Source organism: Rhinichthys klamathensis, unplaced genomic scaffold (genome assembly GCF_029890125.1).
Source record: "Rhinichthys klamathensis goyatoka isolate OS25496 unplaced genomic scaffold, OSU_Roscu_1.1 h1tg000095l_1, whole genome shotgun sequence".
NCBI classification, from domain to species: domain Eukaryota; kingdom Metazoa; phylum Chordata; class Actinopteri; order Cypriniformes; family Leuciscidae; genus Rhinichthys; species Rhinichthys klamathensis.
Window position 1 is genome coordinate 1,621,784 of NW_026606634.1, and position 17,728 is coordinate 1,639,511.

The window sequence follows — 17,728 nt, forward strand, 5'->3', positions numbered from 1 at the left end:
ATGTAAGGCAGTGCAGGAAATATTGAAACTTAGTTAACGCCAAACAGAAAGTTATAATGAGCTTCAGCTCTACTATAATTAACACTAAAATATCGATGTTATAGCTCGCATTTTTGTCAATATCGATAGCGAAATACATTTAGTTTCATTTTCGTTTCGTATAGTGTCTACAGAACTGTAAAAAAAAACACGTTCAAACATTTTGTTTAAATTCGATCCTTCGTCTTCACAAATGTAGTTTTTTATATTCTCTGGACTGCAGACACACACAGTGGCTGTCGATGATCAAAGTGAAGATCAATATTGTTATTATTAACAGCGCAGCTCCAGAATATTAGTTCTGGATTATACGTAGGCTAAAGTCCTTGTCGGCAAAGTAGTGCCACAATAATTAAACAACAAGAAGAACAAAATGGTGTTTTAATCTGGTACCTACCGTCTACCGAAAACCGTGAGCTGTGTGAAACTGCATTCAACCTGCATCAACTGGTGTTTGAGCGAAAACGAAAGCAAATGACAAGTTTGTGCAACCGATCCAGTATTTGTATTAGGGGAGGAGGGAGGGAATATTAGATCTGTGCATATTATACATTTGTACAAGCACGGATTATAACATCGATGTGTCTCGGGGATGTCTCATATGACAAACATAGAAGCCAGACGATTAGGCATTTAGAGCTTCAGACACATCTTTCACATCAGACTGGTATCTGTACGCTTTCAAATGTGATATTGATACCGTATTGAAAAAGTAGTTAAAATTAATGACTTAGCCTACATTTTATAGATAGCCTACAATTATTCTTCAACATTTTCAGTTTTCTGTGAAATTCCCATGGGACCGAAACAAAATGACTTTTTATATTTAATTTTTTTTTTCTCACAGCTAATAGGCTACTTCATATCAGAATAATCCAATTAAGCCACAGTATTTAAAGGGATAGTTCACCCAACACTTCTGTCATCATTTACCCATTCTCATCATGGCCTTCCTTTAATCTTCCAAACAGAAATTAAGATATTTAAAATGAAACCTAAGAGGTTTCTGTCCGACCATTGGCAATAACCAAAACATAAAAGATCCCAACAGGTCATAAAAGTATTATAAAACTCTGCAAGACACTTTCTCGTGGGAATGTAAAACTTTTGCGAGCGAACCCAAAAGCATTGAAATATAGCATACTGTATAATTTTCTCCCATCTAATATTTGTTCTTCTTTGAAAAACTGCCACAAAAGATGGATTACCTGATCCTGGAGAGCAAAACATGAGATTACCATGGATAATTCTGATCCAGATTAAACTTTTTGAACAACTGGGCCCAGAAGTATTTTATTTTTTTCCTGTAGGGCCTAAATGTAAAGAACTTGTTATTAAAATCCAATTACAGCTATCATTTCTTTTGAAAAGGCATATTTTAATCTAAATTATTGTGCCCATTATTTCTGTTGTGCTCCGTCTCTTCGATACAAATCCTGAGCAAATGTAACGTTAGTGATTTATTTTGCACTGTCTCGCTATTTAAAGTCTCAGTGGTGAAAACCCAGCTTTTTTCATGAAGCGCACATCCTACGCATTTTTCCCTTAATAAATCACAATCAATTCTAAATGTAGCGCAGCTTTTGCGGCTTCATGTCACGCCCATAGTTGCCCATAAATAGTCCGTGAAACGCCCACAAGTTAATAGCCTATTCATCGATTGCGAAATCATGGCAAACATAGAGAGGAAATAAAAAAAACGTAACTTCACTCAATGTGAAGTAGAAGTTATCGTTGGCGAGGTGGAAAAGATGAGAAAATTTTTGTTTGGAGGGCACAGTGTGGGCATTACTAATGAGTGGCAAAAGGTTGCAGACGCCGTAAATGCTGTAGCCTCACAACCTCGGACTGTGGCCGAAATAAAAAATAAATGACAATGCTACAGATGTCGGTTATAATCTACTTGGAAATGGGAAATAGTTCAGCGCATATGTAATTTCTTGCATCTTTCTGAACGATTGAGACATAGGTCTACATCATACGTTATTTTATCAAAAATAAAACAAACTAAAGGCATATGCATGAATACCATGATTCCGTAGCTGATGAAGACATGTTTACTATAAAAAGAACTTTCCCCAGTGCAAATGTAACGGGGGTACTCTTATTTTGGCGAGCGATCTACTTTTTGCGGGTGCTGTGAATGCAGCGGAGAGACGAAGAAGCGCGTGTGTGATGAGCAGAAGAGAGTGCAGTGTCGCGATTGAGAAGCTCGTTCGATAAAGCCCCATTCACACTACACGCGACTTTGTAGGCGCTGGCGAGGAGGTCGCTAGTGGGCGTTCCCACTACTGGTTGACTAGTATGACATCCAAAAGACAGCGAATCAGCTTTCTTGCCATCCATCACTGCAGGCCCAGGGGCTGAGGAGAAGGATCACGTGCGCTCCACTCCTGGTTGTCGCTCGCGAAAATCGCTCTTCATTTGCATAAAGTTAAACATTTCTCAACTTTGTCGCGTCGCTAGACACGCCCCATCTAGTCGCCAACGGTCGCTGTCGTGCGTGTCGCCGGAAGTCGCCCGCTCACCATTGAAATGAATGGTATCGCGTCGCTTGGTCGCGTGTATGAACGGGGCTTAAGTCGTTTCAATTGAAGATTATTGAGGCTTAAGGTGAGTAACCGCAACCGCAGACAGCACTAAGTGAAAGTGTGAGCAGTGACCTACGTTTGATTTTGTAGAAGACAGTTTTGTTCCAGTGGTATGCGTTTACTGTGAGAATGACGCGGTGACACATTGTGAAGACCACAGAAGCTGTGAGTACATTTTAAGTGCAAACTCTGTTTGATTTTTGTAATTCAGAGACTTGTTACACGTTTTTTTTTTTTGCAGTTTTATGCACTTCTCGTGTTTTGATAGATAAGTATCGTCGAGTTAGTGGCTGAATGAGACGGTTCACGTGTAATTGAGTTTCCCGCACGAGTCAGAGCACGTGAGAGTGAGCTCGCTGAAGCAGTTAGTGAAGAGATACAATTTTTTTCGCTGATTCCAGAGTGAAGATTGTTGTTACCCTGCCATTCAAGTGACATCTCAGTCTAATTCACCTTCAAGTTGATTTTATTTTTGAGACAGTTCATTTGTGAAACGGTTGATACCAAGTCGATTGCATACTTGAACTTGCACACTTCAATACGGGATCTTCAGGTGTTGCACCCCACGTCCAGACAACGCACTCGAATTCATCGTTCCGTGAACTGGTATTTTTCTGATTTTCCAGTGACTGAACTGATAAACTGTGAACTGTGAGTGAACATTTAAAGGTGCTTATTCAAGGGTGAGATTTGATGGTATGTTTATGTTTGTTGGTTTGAAATGTGATTGTTTGAAGGTGATCTTTTGAGAAAGGTGATAATTTGTTGGTATACAAATTGACACATTGAAAATTATTTCATTTTGAAGTTCCATAAGGGATTTGTTATATCACAAGAGAAGAGTTTTACAACTTCAGTGTTGAAAAGTTGGTGTGAATTCAGAAAGAAAGACAACTCAAAGACTGTGAATTTATTTTGTTCATTTCTTAGACAAAAAGACATAACCAATCACAAGAAAAATAAATTGTTTTAATTGTTTTTGTGCTTATGTACATTTTCATTGAGAGCTGCTAGGGAGTGGGGGTAGTCTCACTTACTTTATCAGATCTGGGGAGGGAGGAGCATAACACACTGGGCTCTATCTTGCACTCGGCGCAAATGACTTTGTACACTGACGCATGTATCATTCCTATTTTGCACCCGCGCAAAGCGGACTTTTCCCTCCACAGACACACGTCGGTTAACTAAGAAAAACACTTGCGCTCCCCGGGGCGGTTCAGCGCAAAGAGGAGGCGTGTTCCGGCGCAAACTTTCCCTCATGCTATTTTGCTGTTCTATAAAACAATTGCGCCACTGACCAGAAAAAAACTAGTCTAAAGTCAGTGGCGCGTTGCGCGTTGTTCATTATGCTATTTTAAGCGCGCATGCTTGGCCATAATGTAGCGGGTGCACAACGCGCATACACTTTGATTCTCTCATCAACACAGATGCAGCAGTTTTTATTTTTGCAAATCATACATTATAACAAGGAAAAATATTAACACATGAGGGAAATCATTGTGGTGTCCATGAAAATTTAGTTTTTTTCCTCCCACGCCTGTTTAACCGACGCTGATTTGTATGGGGATGGGAGAAACCCACCCACGATAGATAGATATATAGATAGATAGATAGATAGATAGATAGATAGATAGATAGAGAGATAGAGAGATAAATAGATAGATCAGTCTGATTTGAACGTTGAATTTCTTGTTATTTCTGCATGCATTCTACTTCAGACAGTCAATAAACAGTGCCGTCTGAGGGTGTTACTGCATGAGGGTTTATGCCATAGTTTACAGGTGCACGCAAAACACGCAATACAACGTCACTTCTCTGTCTTTCACGGTCCTGACAAGAACGTCGGTCTCCTCGGCTGTGAACCGCTCCTGACGCGCGCCTGGTAAATCCGCCGTTATAATAGCAATCCGCCATGCAACATGCGCACCTGCTCTTAAAGGGAATGTGAGATGACGCTCTGATTGGTTTATTCCACGTTACGCCCAAACCACACCTATGAATAATGAAGCTACTTCAGACCAACCTCTTTTAGATTTGCGCCAGGCGCAAGAGGCATTTATCCCGCCGGGAAAATAGCAACAGCGCCGGGATCCGCCCACAAAGTTACTTGCGCTTTGCGCTTTGACACTTGCGTTTCAGATCGTTAAAATAGGGCCCACTGTGTTTTAATATGCAATTTTTCTTCAGGAAGCCGCCGGGTGACATTATTATACCTGAAGCCTACCCTTGTCGATCTTTAGATTTTCCAAACAATAAAGTAAGAAACCACATACACACATTAGCGTGTAACGAGGCTAAAAACGTTTGGGGAGCGGGGACCAAGATCCTTTCGTTGTCCAAACTTCCAGAGCAGCCATAATCCATATTCCCCTACATGAAGGGCTAAAGGGCCCGTTACAAAAGTGGCGTCACGAACAGGATAGGATTAGGCACATTTAAGTAGTCACACGTCTCCAGGCCCATAAGTAGTCTTGTCAAGCAAGAAGATGTCTGAGCTGGAGGAACTAAAAAGAGAGATGGCGGAGATGCAACGGCGGTTTACAGAGCAGGCAGGGGCGCTTGATCAAGCCAGAGCAGAGCAGAGAGAAGCCCTATCCTTAGCAAAGGTGGTAATTGAGAGCCAAACCTCTGCACAAACAACCCCAGCTGCCATTTATAACCCCTTTGAGACCGGAAGCTCCCTGATTTCACTGGTTGCATGGCAAAACCTGGAGAGCTGAGTGTTGAAGAATGGGTAGCATCGATGAAGTCTGCATTTCAAGTCATGAGAGTGCCCACTGAGGATCGGGTAGAGCTGGTGAAACAACACCTAAAAGATGAGGCCAAAGCCACAGTGAAGTTCATGATGGATGGGAAAGAGGAGTCTGTTGATAACATCTTCACTATTCTCCTTGACACTTATGGCGATAAAGTGCCCATTGGTACCAGGCTGAAAGACTTCTATGACCGTGCTCAGCATGAAGGAGAAACAATACGCTCCTATGCATATGACCTTCGGGAAAGACTGAGTCGTGTTCAGCGCCGAGAGCCAGCTAGAGTAGCAGATGCTGAAAGTGTCCCGAAGGAGCAACTGGTGTTAGGCCTAAAAGATGACTTCTTGCTTCGAGACATGAAGCGCAGAATCAAGGCGGAGCAAGAATTGAGTTTCGTGGAGGTGATGCAAGTGGCAATTACCTGGTCAGAAGAGGAGGAAGCACAGCCTTCTAGTAATGCCAGGCCCAGTACTCGTGCCAGAGGAGTAGTGAATGCTGCTGCAGCACAGGATGTACCCTCCACTCTGTCTTTAGAGAAATTGCATGAGGCGATTCAGAAAATCGCTGCTCGTCAAGAGGAACTATATCAAGCCGTCTACAGGACAGAGAGAAATAAACCACAGCAAAGCCGTCCAAAGAGTCAACCCTTAAGAGATAGTGAAGGACGTTATATTTGTTATTCATGTGGTGAACCCGGGCATACCAGTCGTTATTGTCCGCAAGGTGGCAAGTTAAGAAGGGGACCAGTTCCATCACAGCATACGGTGGAGTCAGTTGAGGCTCCTGAGACAGCCACTGGAGATGCAGTGCAGAGAGTAGAGTTCTCAACGGGTCGGGTCGGCCCGACAAACCCGACGGGACCCGCGGGTTCGGGCCGGGTTCGGGTCGAAAATATTTGCAAATGACTCGGGTCGGGTCGGACCTCGGGCTTAATCTTTTGAATTGTACAGTGAAAGAAAAAAAAACATTTATTATTCATCGCTGCTGTTCACTGTAAAGAAAGTCTGGCTGCTGCGTGCAACGTGCATCGCGACGCGAGGGCAGACCTGACGCCGCTGCGTGCACGCCTTTAGCCCGGAGAAGAAGATGGAGTTGGTGAAAAGTAAACTTGCTGCAGGTGAAATCACCGTTGCTCAGGGGCGGCGCGACACGTTGTGTGATTATCTCGGCAGTTTAGGACATCGCACAAGATTTGCGTCAATACAGAAAACATTTAATCACTGGATAGTTTTTTTTCGTTTATTGAAATGTGGTTTATGTCAGCTGGATGGGCGGAATGTGTGAGACGTGAGAGTGCGCGCGCGCGCGGCCGGGGCTCTCTCTCTCTCTCTCTCTGCGTCAAGCGCAGCAGTCATTCTACATACATCACTCACCGATCAAAAGGGTGGCGTCGGGCCGCGGGTCGGGTTCGGGCAGATAATTCATGTTGATGTGTCGGGTGACATCGGGTCCGGGCTTTAAAAGCCACGGGCCGGGTCGGGTCGGGTTGTAATTTTCAGGCCCGTTGAGAACTCTAGCAGAGAGGCCCAGGACCATCATTGATTAGATGCCACACAGCGGAATGGTTGGCCGACGAGACTGCTGAAAAACTGAAAGACAGTGCTTTTGGGGATTGCTTGGCTATCGAGGTGAAGATAGCAGGTGTAAAAACCAAGTGCCTCTTGGATACAGGGTCAGAGGTATCCACTATATCCGAGTCACACTTCCGACAGCACTTTGGGGAGCAGAAGTTGAAGTTATCCTCTGCGTGCTGGGTTAAGCTTACAGCGGCCAATGGATTGGACATTCCTGTCTTGGGATGCTTGCAGGCGGATGTAGAATGCCTGAGGAAAGTATTTCCTGGAAGGTGCATATTCGTTCTGACTGACACAAGCCCTGATGTGAAAGAAATGAAAGGGGTGTCTGGAATCATCGGGATGAATGTACTCAGTGAAGTTCAGTCTTTGTTTATCTCAGCTGAGGGGATGGAGAAGATGGATAAGTATAACAGGCGAGATGAGGCTCAGGTCCGGAGAGTGCTTGCTAAAGTAGAGAAAGAAGCTGGACATTTAGGACCTGATGGAAGGATAGGATATGTCAAGATTGCTGGAAAACAGGCTGTCACTATTCCTCCCCGCTGTGAGAAGGTGCTGGAGGGCCGCTGTGGAGTGTCGCCTAGGGTGAACAGTCAGGTGCTGGTTGCGCCAGTCGCTGGAGTAAATTTGCCAAACGGACTTTTAGTGGCTCATGTTCTTGCTAAAACAGAGGATGGAAAGGTTCCTGTGCGTGTAGTGAACTTGAGTGGAAAAGCCGTTAGACTTGTTCCCAGATTCAGAGTTGCTTCTGTCTATAAGCCAAAGGAAGTAATCACAAAGGACGTGCTTGAATTTGAGGAAGATGATGGAGTGCTCCATGTCAAAGAGTTGGTGCAAGACAAAGTTCAAGTGGATTCAAACTCACTCACGCCGCTACCAGTTCCTGTTGAAGTGAATTATGAAGAACTCACACCAGGACAATGTGAAACGCTCATCGAGTTGCTGTCAAAGCACAGAGATGTTTTCTCTAAGGATGACCAAGACTATGGCTACACCACGGCTGTGGTGCACAATATTCCGACAGGTGAAGCACCACCAATAAAGCAGTGCCATCGTAGAGTACCGCCACAGATATTTCAAGAGGTCAAAAGGCATGTCCAGGGTCTGGTGTCCCAGGGAGTCCTTAAAGAAAGCAGTAGCCCCTGGGCATCACCCGCAGTTATTGTCATGAAGAAGGATGGCAGTGTGCGCTTCTGCTGTGATTATCGAAAACTCAACGAAGTAACGTATAAGGATGCATACCCGCTCCCACAAGTGGACGAGTCCTTGGATGCGTTGGGCAATGCCAAGCTGTTCTCTACACTGGATTTGACTGCTGGGTATTTCCAGGTGGCTGTGAGTAAAACGGATCAGGAGAAGACAGCCGTTACCACTCCCTTTGGGCTGTTTGAGTGGACCAGGATGCCGTTCGGGCTGTGCAATGCTCCGGCCACCTTTCAGCGCCTTATGGGTGTGGTGCTTGGTGACTTGGCCTTTGATGTTCTTCTTGTCTATCTAGACGATGTCATTATCTTCTCCAGAGATTTTGAAAGCCACTGTGAGAGGTTAGAACTTGCCTTCAACCGGCTAAAACAATATGGTCTGAAGTTAAAGCCAAGCAAGTACTTTCTTCTGAAGCCCGAAGTAAAGTTTTTAGGACACCAGATCTCTGCAGAGGGCATAAAAGTGAATGATGAGAAAGTTAAAGCCCTGGATATGTGGCCAGTTCCTAAAAATGTGAGAGAAGTCAGGCAAGTGCTTGGGTTTATGAGCTATTACCGAAGATTTGTCCCAAGGTTTGCTCAAATTGCCAAACCACTGCATACACTGGTAACTGGAGGAAAGACAAGCAAGAATCCAGTAACGTTTACTTGGAGCCGAGAATGTCAGTCCGCATTGGATGAGTTGAAAGGATGTTTGACGTCACCACCCGTTCTGGCTTATCCTGACTTCAGTGAACCCTTTATACTTACCACAGATGGAAGTCTTCATGGACTGGGAGCAGTCCTCAGCCAGAAACGGGAAGGGATTGAGCGTGTTGTGGCATACGCCAGCAGAGGATTGAGAGGTTCGGAAAAGAATGACAAAAACTATAGTGCTTTCAAGTTGGAGCTGCTTGCATTAAAGTGGGCGATCACTGAAAAGTTTAAGGAGTACCTTATGTATTCAAAGTTTACGGTGATTACTGACCACAACCCACTGAGGTACCTCTGTTCAGCTAATCTTGGCGCAGTAGAGCAGCGCTGGGTAGCGCAATTGGCCGAGTACGACTTTGAAGTGTGCTACAAACCTGGTCGACACAACACGAATGCCGATGCCCTGTCAAGGATTCCCTCTCAGGAGGAACCAGAGAAGGATGATGATGGGAAGGATGATGATGGGAAGGACTTTATTCGGCTAGGAGCTGATGAAGTGAGAGCATGCTTATGGCCAGGAAAAAGAATCGACCAAGAGCAACCTGATGGTAAAGCTGTGGTGCAGGCATCAATAAGAGGAGAAATCAATGGGTATAGTTGGAGTGAGATAAGAAAGCAACAGAGGAATGATCCTGTGATCAGCCCCGTTTATAAAGCAGTATCTGGGAACAAGAGACCAAGTAGAATGGATCACAGTAATATGGAGCCGAAACTGAAGAAGCTTGCCAAAGAATTTGATCGTCTGAAGCTGCGTCAAGGAGTACTGTTCAGACGCATCTTGGATCCGAGGGATGGAGAGGAAATAGGGCAGATGGTTGTTCCTGAGCCTCTACAGCGTGAAGTGTATGAGGGACAACATGAACACGGAGGTCATTTTGGAGAGAGAAGTACAGTAACTCGAATGAGGAGAAATTATTACTGGCCTACAATGTCGGCAGATGTTTAATGCTGGATCAAGCAGTGCAAGAGATGTACACTAGCCAAAGATGTTTTTCCCAGACTTCGAGCTCCTTTGACCTGCAGTAATGTTTCAGCTCCATTAGAGGTCCTAGCCATGGATTATACGCAGCTTGAACAATCTTCTGGAGGGTACGAAAATGTGCTTGTGCTCACGGATATGTTCACCAGATTCACAGTTGCTGTTCCTACGAAGAATCAGACCGCAAACACAACAGCGAAAGCGTTGCTTAAGCACTGGTTTGGTTATTACGGCTGTCCAGCTCGTCTGCACTCGGACCAGGGGAGGTGTTTTGAAGCTAACGTGATCAAGGAGCTTTGCAAAGTCTATGGCATAGGAAAAAGCCGTACCACCCCATACCATCCGCAGGGGAACTCTCAATGTGAGAGATTCAACCGTACTATGCATGACTTGTTAAGAACCTTGCCACCAGAGAAAAAGAGAGATTGGAAGACTCACCTTCCAGAGCTGGTAATGGATTACAACAGCAATGTGCATTCATCCACTGGTTATTCCCCATTCTACCTAATGTTCGGAAGAGATGCACGTTTACCAATGGATGTCCTTGGAGAAAAGGATCTAGAAGAAGATGAGGTTGATAACCTGGATGATTGGGTGAAAGGTCATCATGCGAGGCTGAAAACAGCAGTGGAGATTGCAAACGCAGCATCTCAAGAGGCTTCCAGAAAGAGAAAGAGGATCTATGACCGCAAGTCATTTGGAGCTCTTGTGAGGCCTGGAGATCGGGTGCTTCTGCGTAATCACAGACACAGGGGCAGAAACAAAATTCAGGATAAATGGGAAGACACACCATACATAGTGTTGAAACAAAACTATGCAGACATACCTGTGTTTTCAATCAAGCCAGAAAAGGGGGGTCCTACAAAGGTTGTACACCGAGATCAGCTTAGGCACTGCTCGTTCCCCTCGTCCACAACACCGCGTACACGCCAGCGTAGTGTGAGAGACAAAACAGAGACAGATACAGACATGTCAGATCTTGTATGCTTTCCTGAAATTCAACAACACTCTACTTACCATGCACACACAAGAGTGGGTCAAGGGGAGTCACAGGAAATAGAGCAGAATGACAGTGATGAGAATCAGAATGTGATAGCTGAATCAGGGTTGAGGGTACAAGATGACTCAGATGATGCTGATATCTCAGAAGCTGAAAGAGAAAGTATTCCTGAGCTTAGACGTTCTCAGAGGCAGAACAAGGGTGTTTTACCTGTGAAGTATAGAAGTGACTATATTGTAACATAAGCGTTCAGAGTCTTCTATAACTTTGAGAAGCCTATGAAGCTATATGTCATGTTTTTCTAACATGTTGTTTTGTGTTTCAGAGATGAATCTGCCAGAGATGTCAATGAAGTGGCAGGGTTTAGAAGGGGGGGAATGTAACGCGGTTACTCTTATTTTGGCGAGCGATCTACTTTTTGCGCGTGCTGTGAATGCAGCGGAGAGAGACGAAGAAGCGCGTGTGTGATGAGTGTGTGACTGACGCAGAAGAGAGTGCAGTGTCGCGATTGAGAAGCTCGTTCGATAAGTCGTTTCAATTGAAGATTATCGAGGCTTAAGTAGAGTAACCGCAACTGCAGACAGCACTAAGTGAAAGTGTGAGCAGTGACCTACGTTTGATTTTGTAGAAGACAGTTTTGTTCCAGTGGTATGTGTTTACTGTGAGAATGACGCGGTGACACATTGTGAAGACCACGGAAGCTGTGAGGACATTTTAAGTGCAAACTCTGTTTGATTTTTGTAATTCAGAGACTTGTTACACGTTTTTTTTTTTTGCAGTTTTATGCACTTCTCGTGTTTTGATAGATAAGTATCGTCGAGTTAGTGGCTGAACGAGACGGTTCACGTGTAATTGAGTTTCCCGCACGAGTCAGAGCACGTGAGAGTGAGCTCGCTGAAGCAGTTAGTACGCAGTACGCACTTAATGAAGAGATAAATTTTTTTTCGCTGATTCCAGAGTGAAGATTGTTGTTACCCTGCCATTCAAGTGACATCTCAGTCTAATTCACCTTCAAGTTGATTTTATTTTTGAGACAGTTCATTTGTGAAACGGTTGATACCAAGTCGATTGCATACTTGAACTTGCACACTTCAATACGGGATCTTCAGGTGTTGCACCCCACGTCCAGACAACGCACTCGAATTCATCGTTCCGTGAACTGGTATTTTTCTGATTTTCCAGTGACTGAACTGATAAACTGTGAACTGTGAGTGAACATTTAAAGGTGCTTATTCAAGGGTGAGATTTGATGGTATGTTTATGTTTGTTGGTTTGAAATGTGATTGTTTGAAGGTGATCTTTTGAGAAAGGTGATAATTTGTTGGTATACAAATTGACACATTAAAAATTATTTCATTTTGAAGTTCCATAAAGGATTTGTTATATCACAAGAGAAGAGTTTTACAACTTCAGTGTTGAAAAGTTGGTGTGAATTCAGAAAGAAAGACAAGTGAATTTATTTTGTTCATTCTTTAGACAAAAAGACATAACCAATCACAAGAAAAATAAATTGTTTTAATTGTTTTTGTGCTTATGTACATTTTCATTGAGAGCTGCTAGGGAGTGGGGGTAGTCTCACTTACTTTATCAGATCTGGGGAGGGAGGAGCATAACACACTGTGTTTTAATATATGCAATTTTTCTCCAGGAAGCCGCCGGGTGACATTATTATATCTGAAGCCTACCCTTGTCGATCTTTAGATTTTCCAAACAAAAAAGTAAGAAACCACATACACACATTAGCGTGTAACGAGGCTAAAAACGTTTGGGGAGCGGGGACCAAGATCCTTTCGTTGTCCAAACTTCCAGAGCAGCCATAATCCATATTCCCCTACATGAAGGGCTAAAGGCCCCGTTACACAAATACATCTATCTATCTATCTATCTATCTATCTATCTATCTATCTATCTATCTATCTATCTATCTATCTATCTATCTATCTATCTATCTATCTCCCTATCTATCTATCTATCTATCTATCTATCTATCTATCTATCTATCTATCTATCTATCTATCTATCTATCTATCTAATTGCATCTATATCTGCTCCGCCAGACGGACACATTGGCGAGAATATCAGTTTTGTACATTTTTTCGTTCTGTTTACCATCTTATTTATGAGGATGAATTGTATAACATGCCAATATTATTGCAGAACATATTTCACTTTTCTTTTTGCAATATGTGTTAATTTGCATTTCTGTTGCAGATCGATCAAACGGGTGTTCGTGTAGGCTGTTAATTGTAAGACTTGCTTTGTGAAGTCTTCGTGTTATTTATGAGAGGCAGAATTGCCATTTATTTTACACAACGGTCTACAGTTTCACACACTTTCACGTGTTTCTTCTATCTGCCGACGGTGTCGCCATTTCTCATTTTACCCGTTTTTGTGCGTACGCCTGGGTCAGAGCTTGCGTGAAGGCCCGCACATTTTACCGTCAAGTTTGCTTTTTATAAATACCAATTATTGCGTAGAGAGCGGCGTACGCCTTCTTTTGTGCTTACGCAACGTTTATAAATGAGGCCCCTGGCCTTTTAAATCCAATTTTTGAAGTCAGATTAGCGCCATCTGTTGAGAGAAATTAAAATAAAACATGTCGTTTCATAGTGTAACCACTAGATGCCTGTATAGCTCTCTATGGAGAGGCTTGTGAATTCTCTAATAGTTTTTGGACTTACTTTTAAGATGTGGATTTGAATGTGTGTGTTTTTTGCCATGGTTTATAATTTTTTGTTTTATAATTTTGATGTGAAGTGTACACGTTTTTGCATTATTACTACAGTCAAACCTGAATACAGAGAAAGCAACAGGTAACATTACAATTCAATAAAAAAAATACAAAAATAAACTGTAATGGTTTTTTACAGCTTATTATTATTTATATTATTATTATTTTAAAATATATTAATTTATTATTTTTAAATATTATATTAATTATTATTTTAATAATTTTAATGATTATTATATTATATATATATTAATTATAATGATTAATTATGTTATGTTTTTCACTATTGATGTTTTTTTCTGCATTGTGGCCGATTTGTAGAGAATTTGTGTTTGTCAATTTCCCATTCATTTCCTATGGTCGGTCAATTCATTGCTGTGTATGTGTATAAAAAGTGTGTTTGTGTGTGTGGGTGAGTGTGTCTGTTTTGCACTCTTGGTGTTTTAGAGTGCCCCCCCTTCATTGTTGAGCACTTTTTTTCAGCATCGTGGCCAATTTGTAGATTGTGCACACAAAAATTCTCAGATTTTTTTGTGTTTTTGTCAATTTCCCATTCATTTCCTATGGTCGGTCATTTTTGACCGAAGAGCACAAGTGTGACTATTTTTTTTACGACCACTTAGCCTGCTCGGATCATGACCTCAATTTTTTTGTGAGTTCACATACCCAATGCAATAAAAGTCACCAAGTTTCGTAACATTCCGATGAAGCTGTAATTTTTAAAAATTTAAAACAGAAAACTTTTCGGTCAGAAATGACCGAAGAGCACCTGAGGGTTAATGTTATTTATATGTCTATGTGGTGTTTTAAATATGCTTTAAGACAATCCTTCTGTAGGTAAATCCATAAATCGACAGGCAGCATTGCTGAGTATTTTCTCCTTAAAACTGCAGTGAACCAAAGACAGTCTCAAAAACACCGTTTGAAATCGCTGGTGTTTCTGACATCACAGACTATTTAAAGGCATGGAGATTTTTTTCAGGGAAAAACGTTTAAATGTGTAATTTTGGTGAAGGTGAGTTTTAAGGGATACAATGACATCGGGACTTTACAGTGAGATTTAAAAGGGTAGAGTGAGTGTGAGACAGAGCCTCTCACACCAAACACGCTAAAACAGATTTATTAACAATTTTAACAGATGTATTTTTCTTTTATTTGTAAAAATAACTCATCATAGTTATGTGAAAGAGTCCATAAACCTTTACAGACAGACTGGATTCATATCAGCTGCTTACATAAACTTAATTGAGCCTTTTTTAGAATAGGCTACAGTAGTGAGCAAAACCCTCTCCAGCTCATGAGCGCCACCTCCTGGTCAGAGTAGAGTGAACAGATGGTTTTGGTATTGGAGAATGATGAATTGACTGATGGTTGTGCTCATCACACTCCTACAGAGGAATTAAACACAGGACTGATCTTCTGACAGTTACTTATAATAACAGACATGACAATGACAGAGCAGTGTGAATGTAGATTTCACAGCAGAGCCAGAGATGAACCTGTTAGTTCAGCAGTGACTGTCATCTCCTCCAGTCTGTGTTAATGATTCACTGTCTGCAACAGGAACTTTTCTTGAAGCATGAGCTACAGGTGTAATGTACATCACAAACCAGAGAAAAGCTCCTCAGTCTTTCAGGATGGCATTGTCAAAATCACATTGTTTTTTAATTTATTTTTAACATGCCCAATTAAAGTCACAATGGAATCAAAACTCATATTTTTTTTATAGAATATTACCATGTTTATTATAAATGATTTATCGGTGCACATCATCATTATTGCTTTAAATTCATGTTCCTCATAATCTTGAATCAGAATAAGTTCCTCTTGCAGCATCTCTTCTCTTCTCTGATGACGAGGGCGGAGCAACCTGTCACTCACACGGGATCAGCCAATAGCAAACCACAACCATCCAATCAATTCCTCACAGACAAACTCAAGCCCCGCCCACATTTGTTTGTGTTCCAGAAGCGTTTCACTCAGATATACGACACAATAGGGGAAAAGGCCATCTATTTCATGCTGACTAAATAAACCAGCGAGGTGTGCACCATGAAAAGAGCAGATTTGACCGCTCAGTAACTACATTTATGGAGAAAAATGTATCCTCCCCAAACCCACTTTAAACAATAAATACATATAAAAAATTGCCTATATGTGAAAACTACTGCAATGTCAAACAGGCTCAATTATATACATCTTTTCCTTATTATATACAGCTAACATTAACACTTTACTGTCTCTTTTCCTCAGCATTTTAATGTCCTGAATGGATTCTGTTCCACTAATTCTGTATCTTGCTTACAGCAGCAAATGCATTGTGAATGCATGTGTGTGAGCGTGTTAAAATCTAAAGAGTAACATTTCCACTGTCTCTTGAAGAACTGGAGGTTTTCTTAGGAGAATGGCACAAAATCTATACGATGTTTAGTTTGTTCAACACTTGTTTAAATGTGCTATACAAATACATTTTACTTCCAATAGCCTTCTAAATGCAAATTTCAATATGGGTAATAGAGCTTCTACTATCTTTCTAATTAAAGGACGAGTACATTAGCTATTTAAATTTTTGATATTTCCACAAAAATATACAGTGTTACCATCAAAACAGTCAAAAACGGTTTTATTTTTCTTTCATAGCATATTACAATATTCTACTTTTTTTTAAAGAAAAAAAAAAAACATGTTTCTATACACAGATTTAAAGGCCTCACTTTGGCCTTGTCACATTACTTCTGAACTCCTAAAATATATTTTACAAGATGTATAGTATTTTCCAAACAGCAGGAAAAAACGGTCAACCTATTTCTTTGAATACACACACACTGTACATCACATGAGCTCTAGCAGACGTCTAGTTATCCTTTCAGAAATGCAGAAAATGTCAACAGAATATAAAAAGATACTGAGATCCCTGAATATTTCCTCAGCTTGGCATGTTCACCATTTAAAATTCTGCTGCAAAATGCACTTGTTTGCTGCCACATGAATAATGGGTTGACAATACATAAATAAAACAAAGAATAGCAACACACTTATTATTATTATTATACAGGGTTAAATGAAGAAAAATGGTATTTTGAATGTGCCAATAAGTCATAGAAAACAGGACAAGAGCATTATCAGCATTAAAGTGTCTATTCTGGAACAGTAATTGGTTTCATATTCATCAACACAAATTTTCCACATTATGTTTTGTAAGGAATATCCGAGAAGCTGCAACGGGACTCAGGAAAGTATGAGGGCTCGGTTTGGGGCGTGAGATTTTAAAGAGCGAAGGTACCGTCTGGCTTTCTCCGTCATGATCAGCTGGTCTTTTGTCCGTCCACACACAACAGTTTCCCAGGCTGAAGACATCTGTCAGAAGAACAACAAATGATGAGCAGTAATAACAGAATATAACACTTAAAGCGCTGGTATAATGCTCCTTTTAACAATATGTAAAATAAGTCTCTGAAGTCCCCAGAGTGTGTGTGTGTGTGTATGTGAAGTTTTAGCTCAAAATACCTAGGGCTGGGCGATATGGCCCAAAAAAAAAATATCACGATAATTTTTTTACATCAGTCGATATCGATAATAATCACGATAAATGTCAAATCTTTATTTGTTTCAAGTTTAAAGGTTAAAGTGAAAGTTGAAGAAACCAGAGCGTTAATTGTGGTTTTAAACTACTCTTTATTGTCAGAACATATCATGACAAACACGAGAACATTTGCCAACTCTGAGTTAGAACATGTCATTTTTCCTTAACAAAATAAATATCTTAATAGAGAAAAATATTTCTTAGTTTCTGCATGTGCTAATTTTTATTTGGTAAAATGTAATATTCTGACTGTTTGAGTTTTATTCAAATTAACCATTGGTCATCCAGCATCATGCATTTAGATCATCATGATAACCACAGATAAAACCACCTCACTATCATGTTAATATGTTACTTTATGGTTTCTATGGTATTTGTATGAAAAACTGTAGCCTATAAATACATTATTAAATAATGTTATTATATTCCATTAGTCCTTACATTGTCTACATTAATAATATAATACAATTCAATATGTATATCCCATATTTCATAGTGCAGTTAATATTACTAGGCTAACGTTACAGTAAATCCGTGGTAAATGATGGGAATTTGTAGACGGAAAAGCCTTCTGACTGTATCG

At 41.2% G+C, this 17,728-nt stretch overlaps 1 protein-coding gene across 1 annotated transcript in view; it reads right to left on the minus strand.

Annotated features, from left to right (window-relative positions):
- Window positions 1-16,268: 16,268 nt before the first annotated feature.
- The window catches only part of mybl2b (v-myb avian myeloblastosis viral oncogene homolog-like 2b), a 53,974-nt gene continuing 52,514 nt past the window's right edge, over window positions 16,269-17,728 (minus strand). The window contains exon 16 of the mRNA XM_056252520.1: window positions 16,269-16,919. Within this exon, the coding sequence (XP_056108495.1) occupies window positions 16,791-16,919 (129 nt within the window). The 3' untranslated portion in view covers window positions 16,269-16,790. The remainder of the gene's footprint in view (window positions 16,920-17,728) is intronic.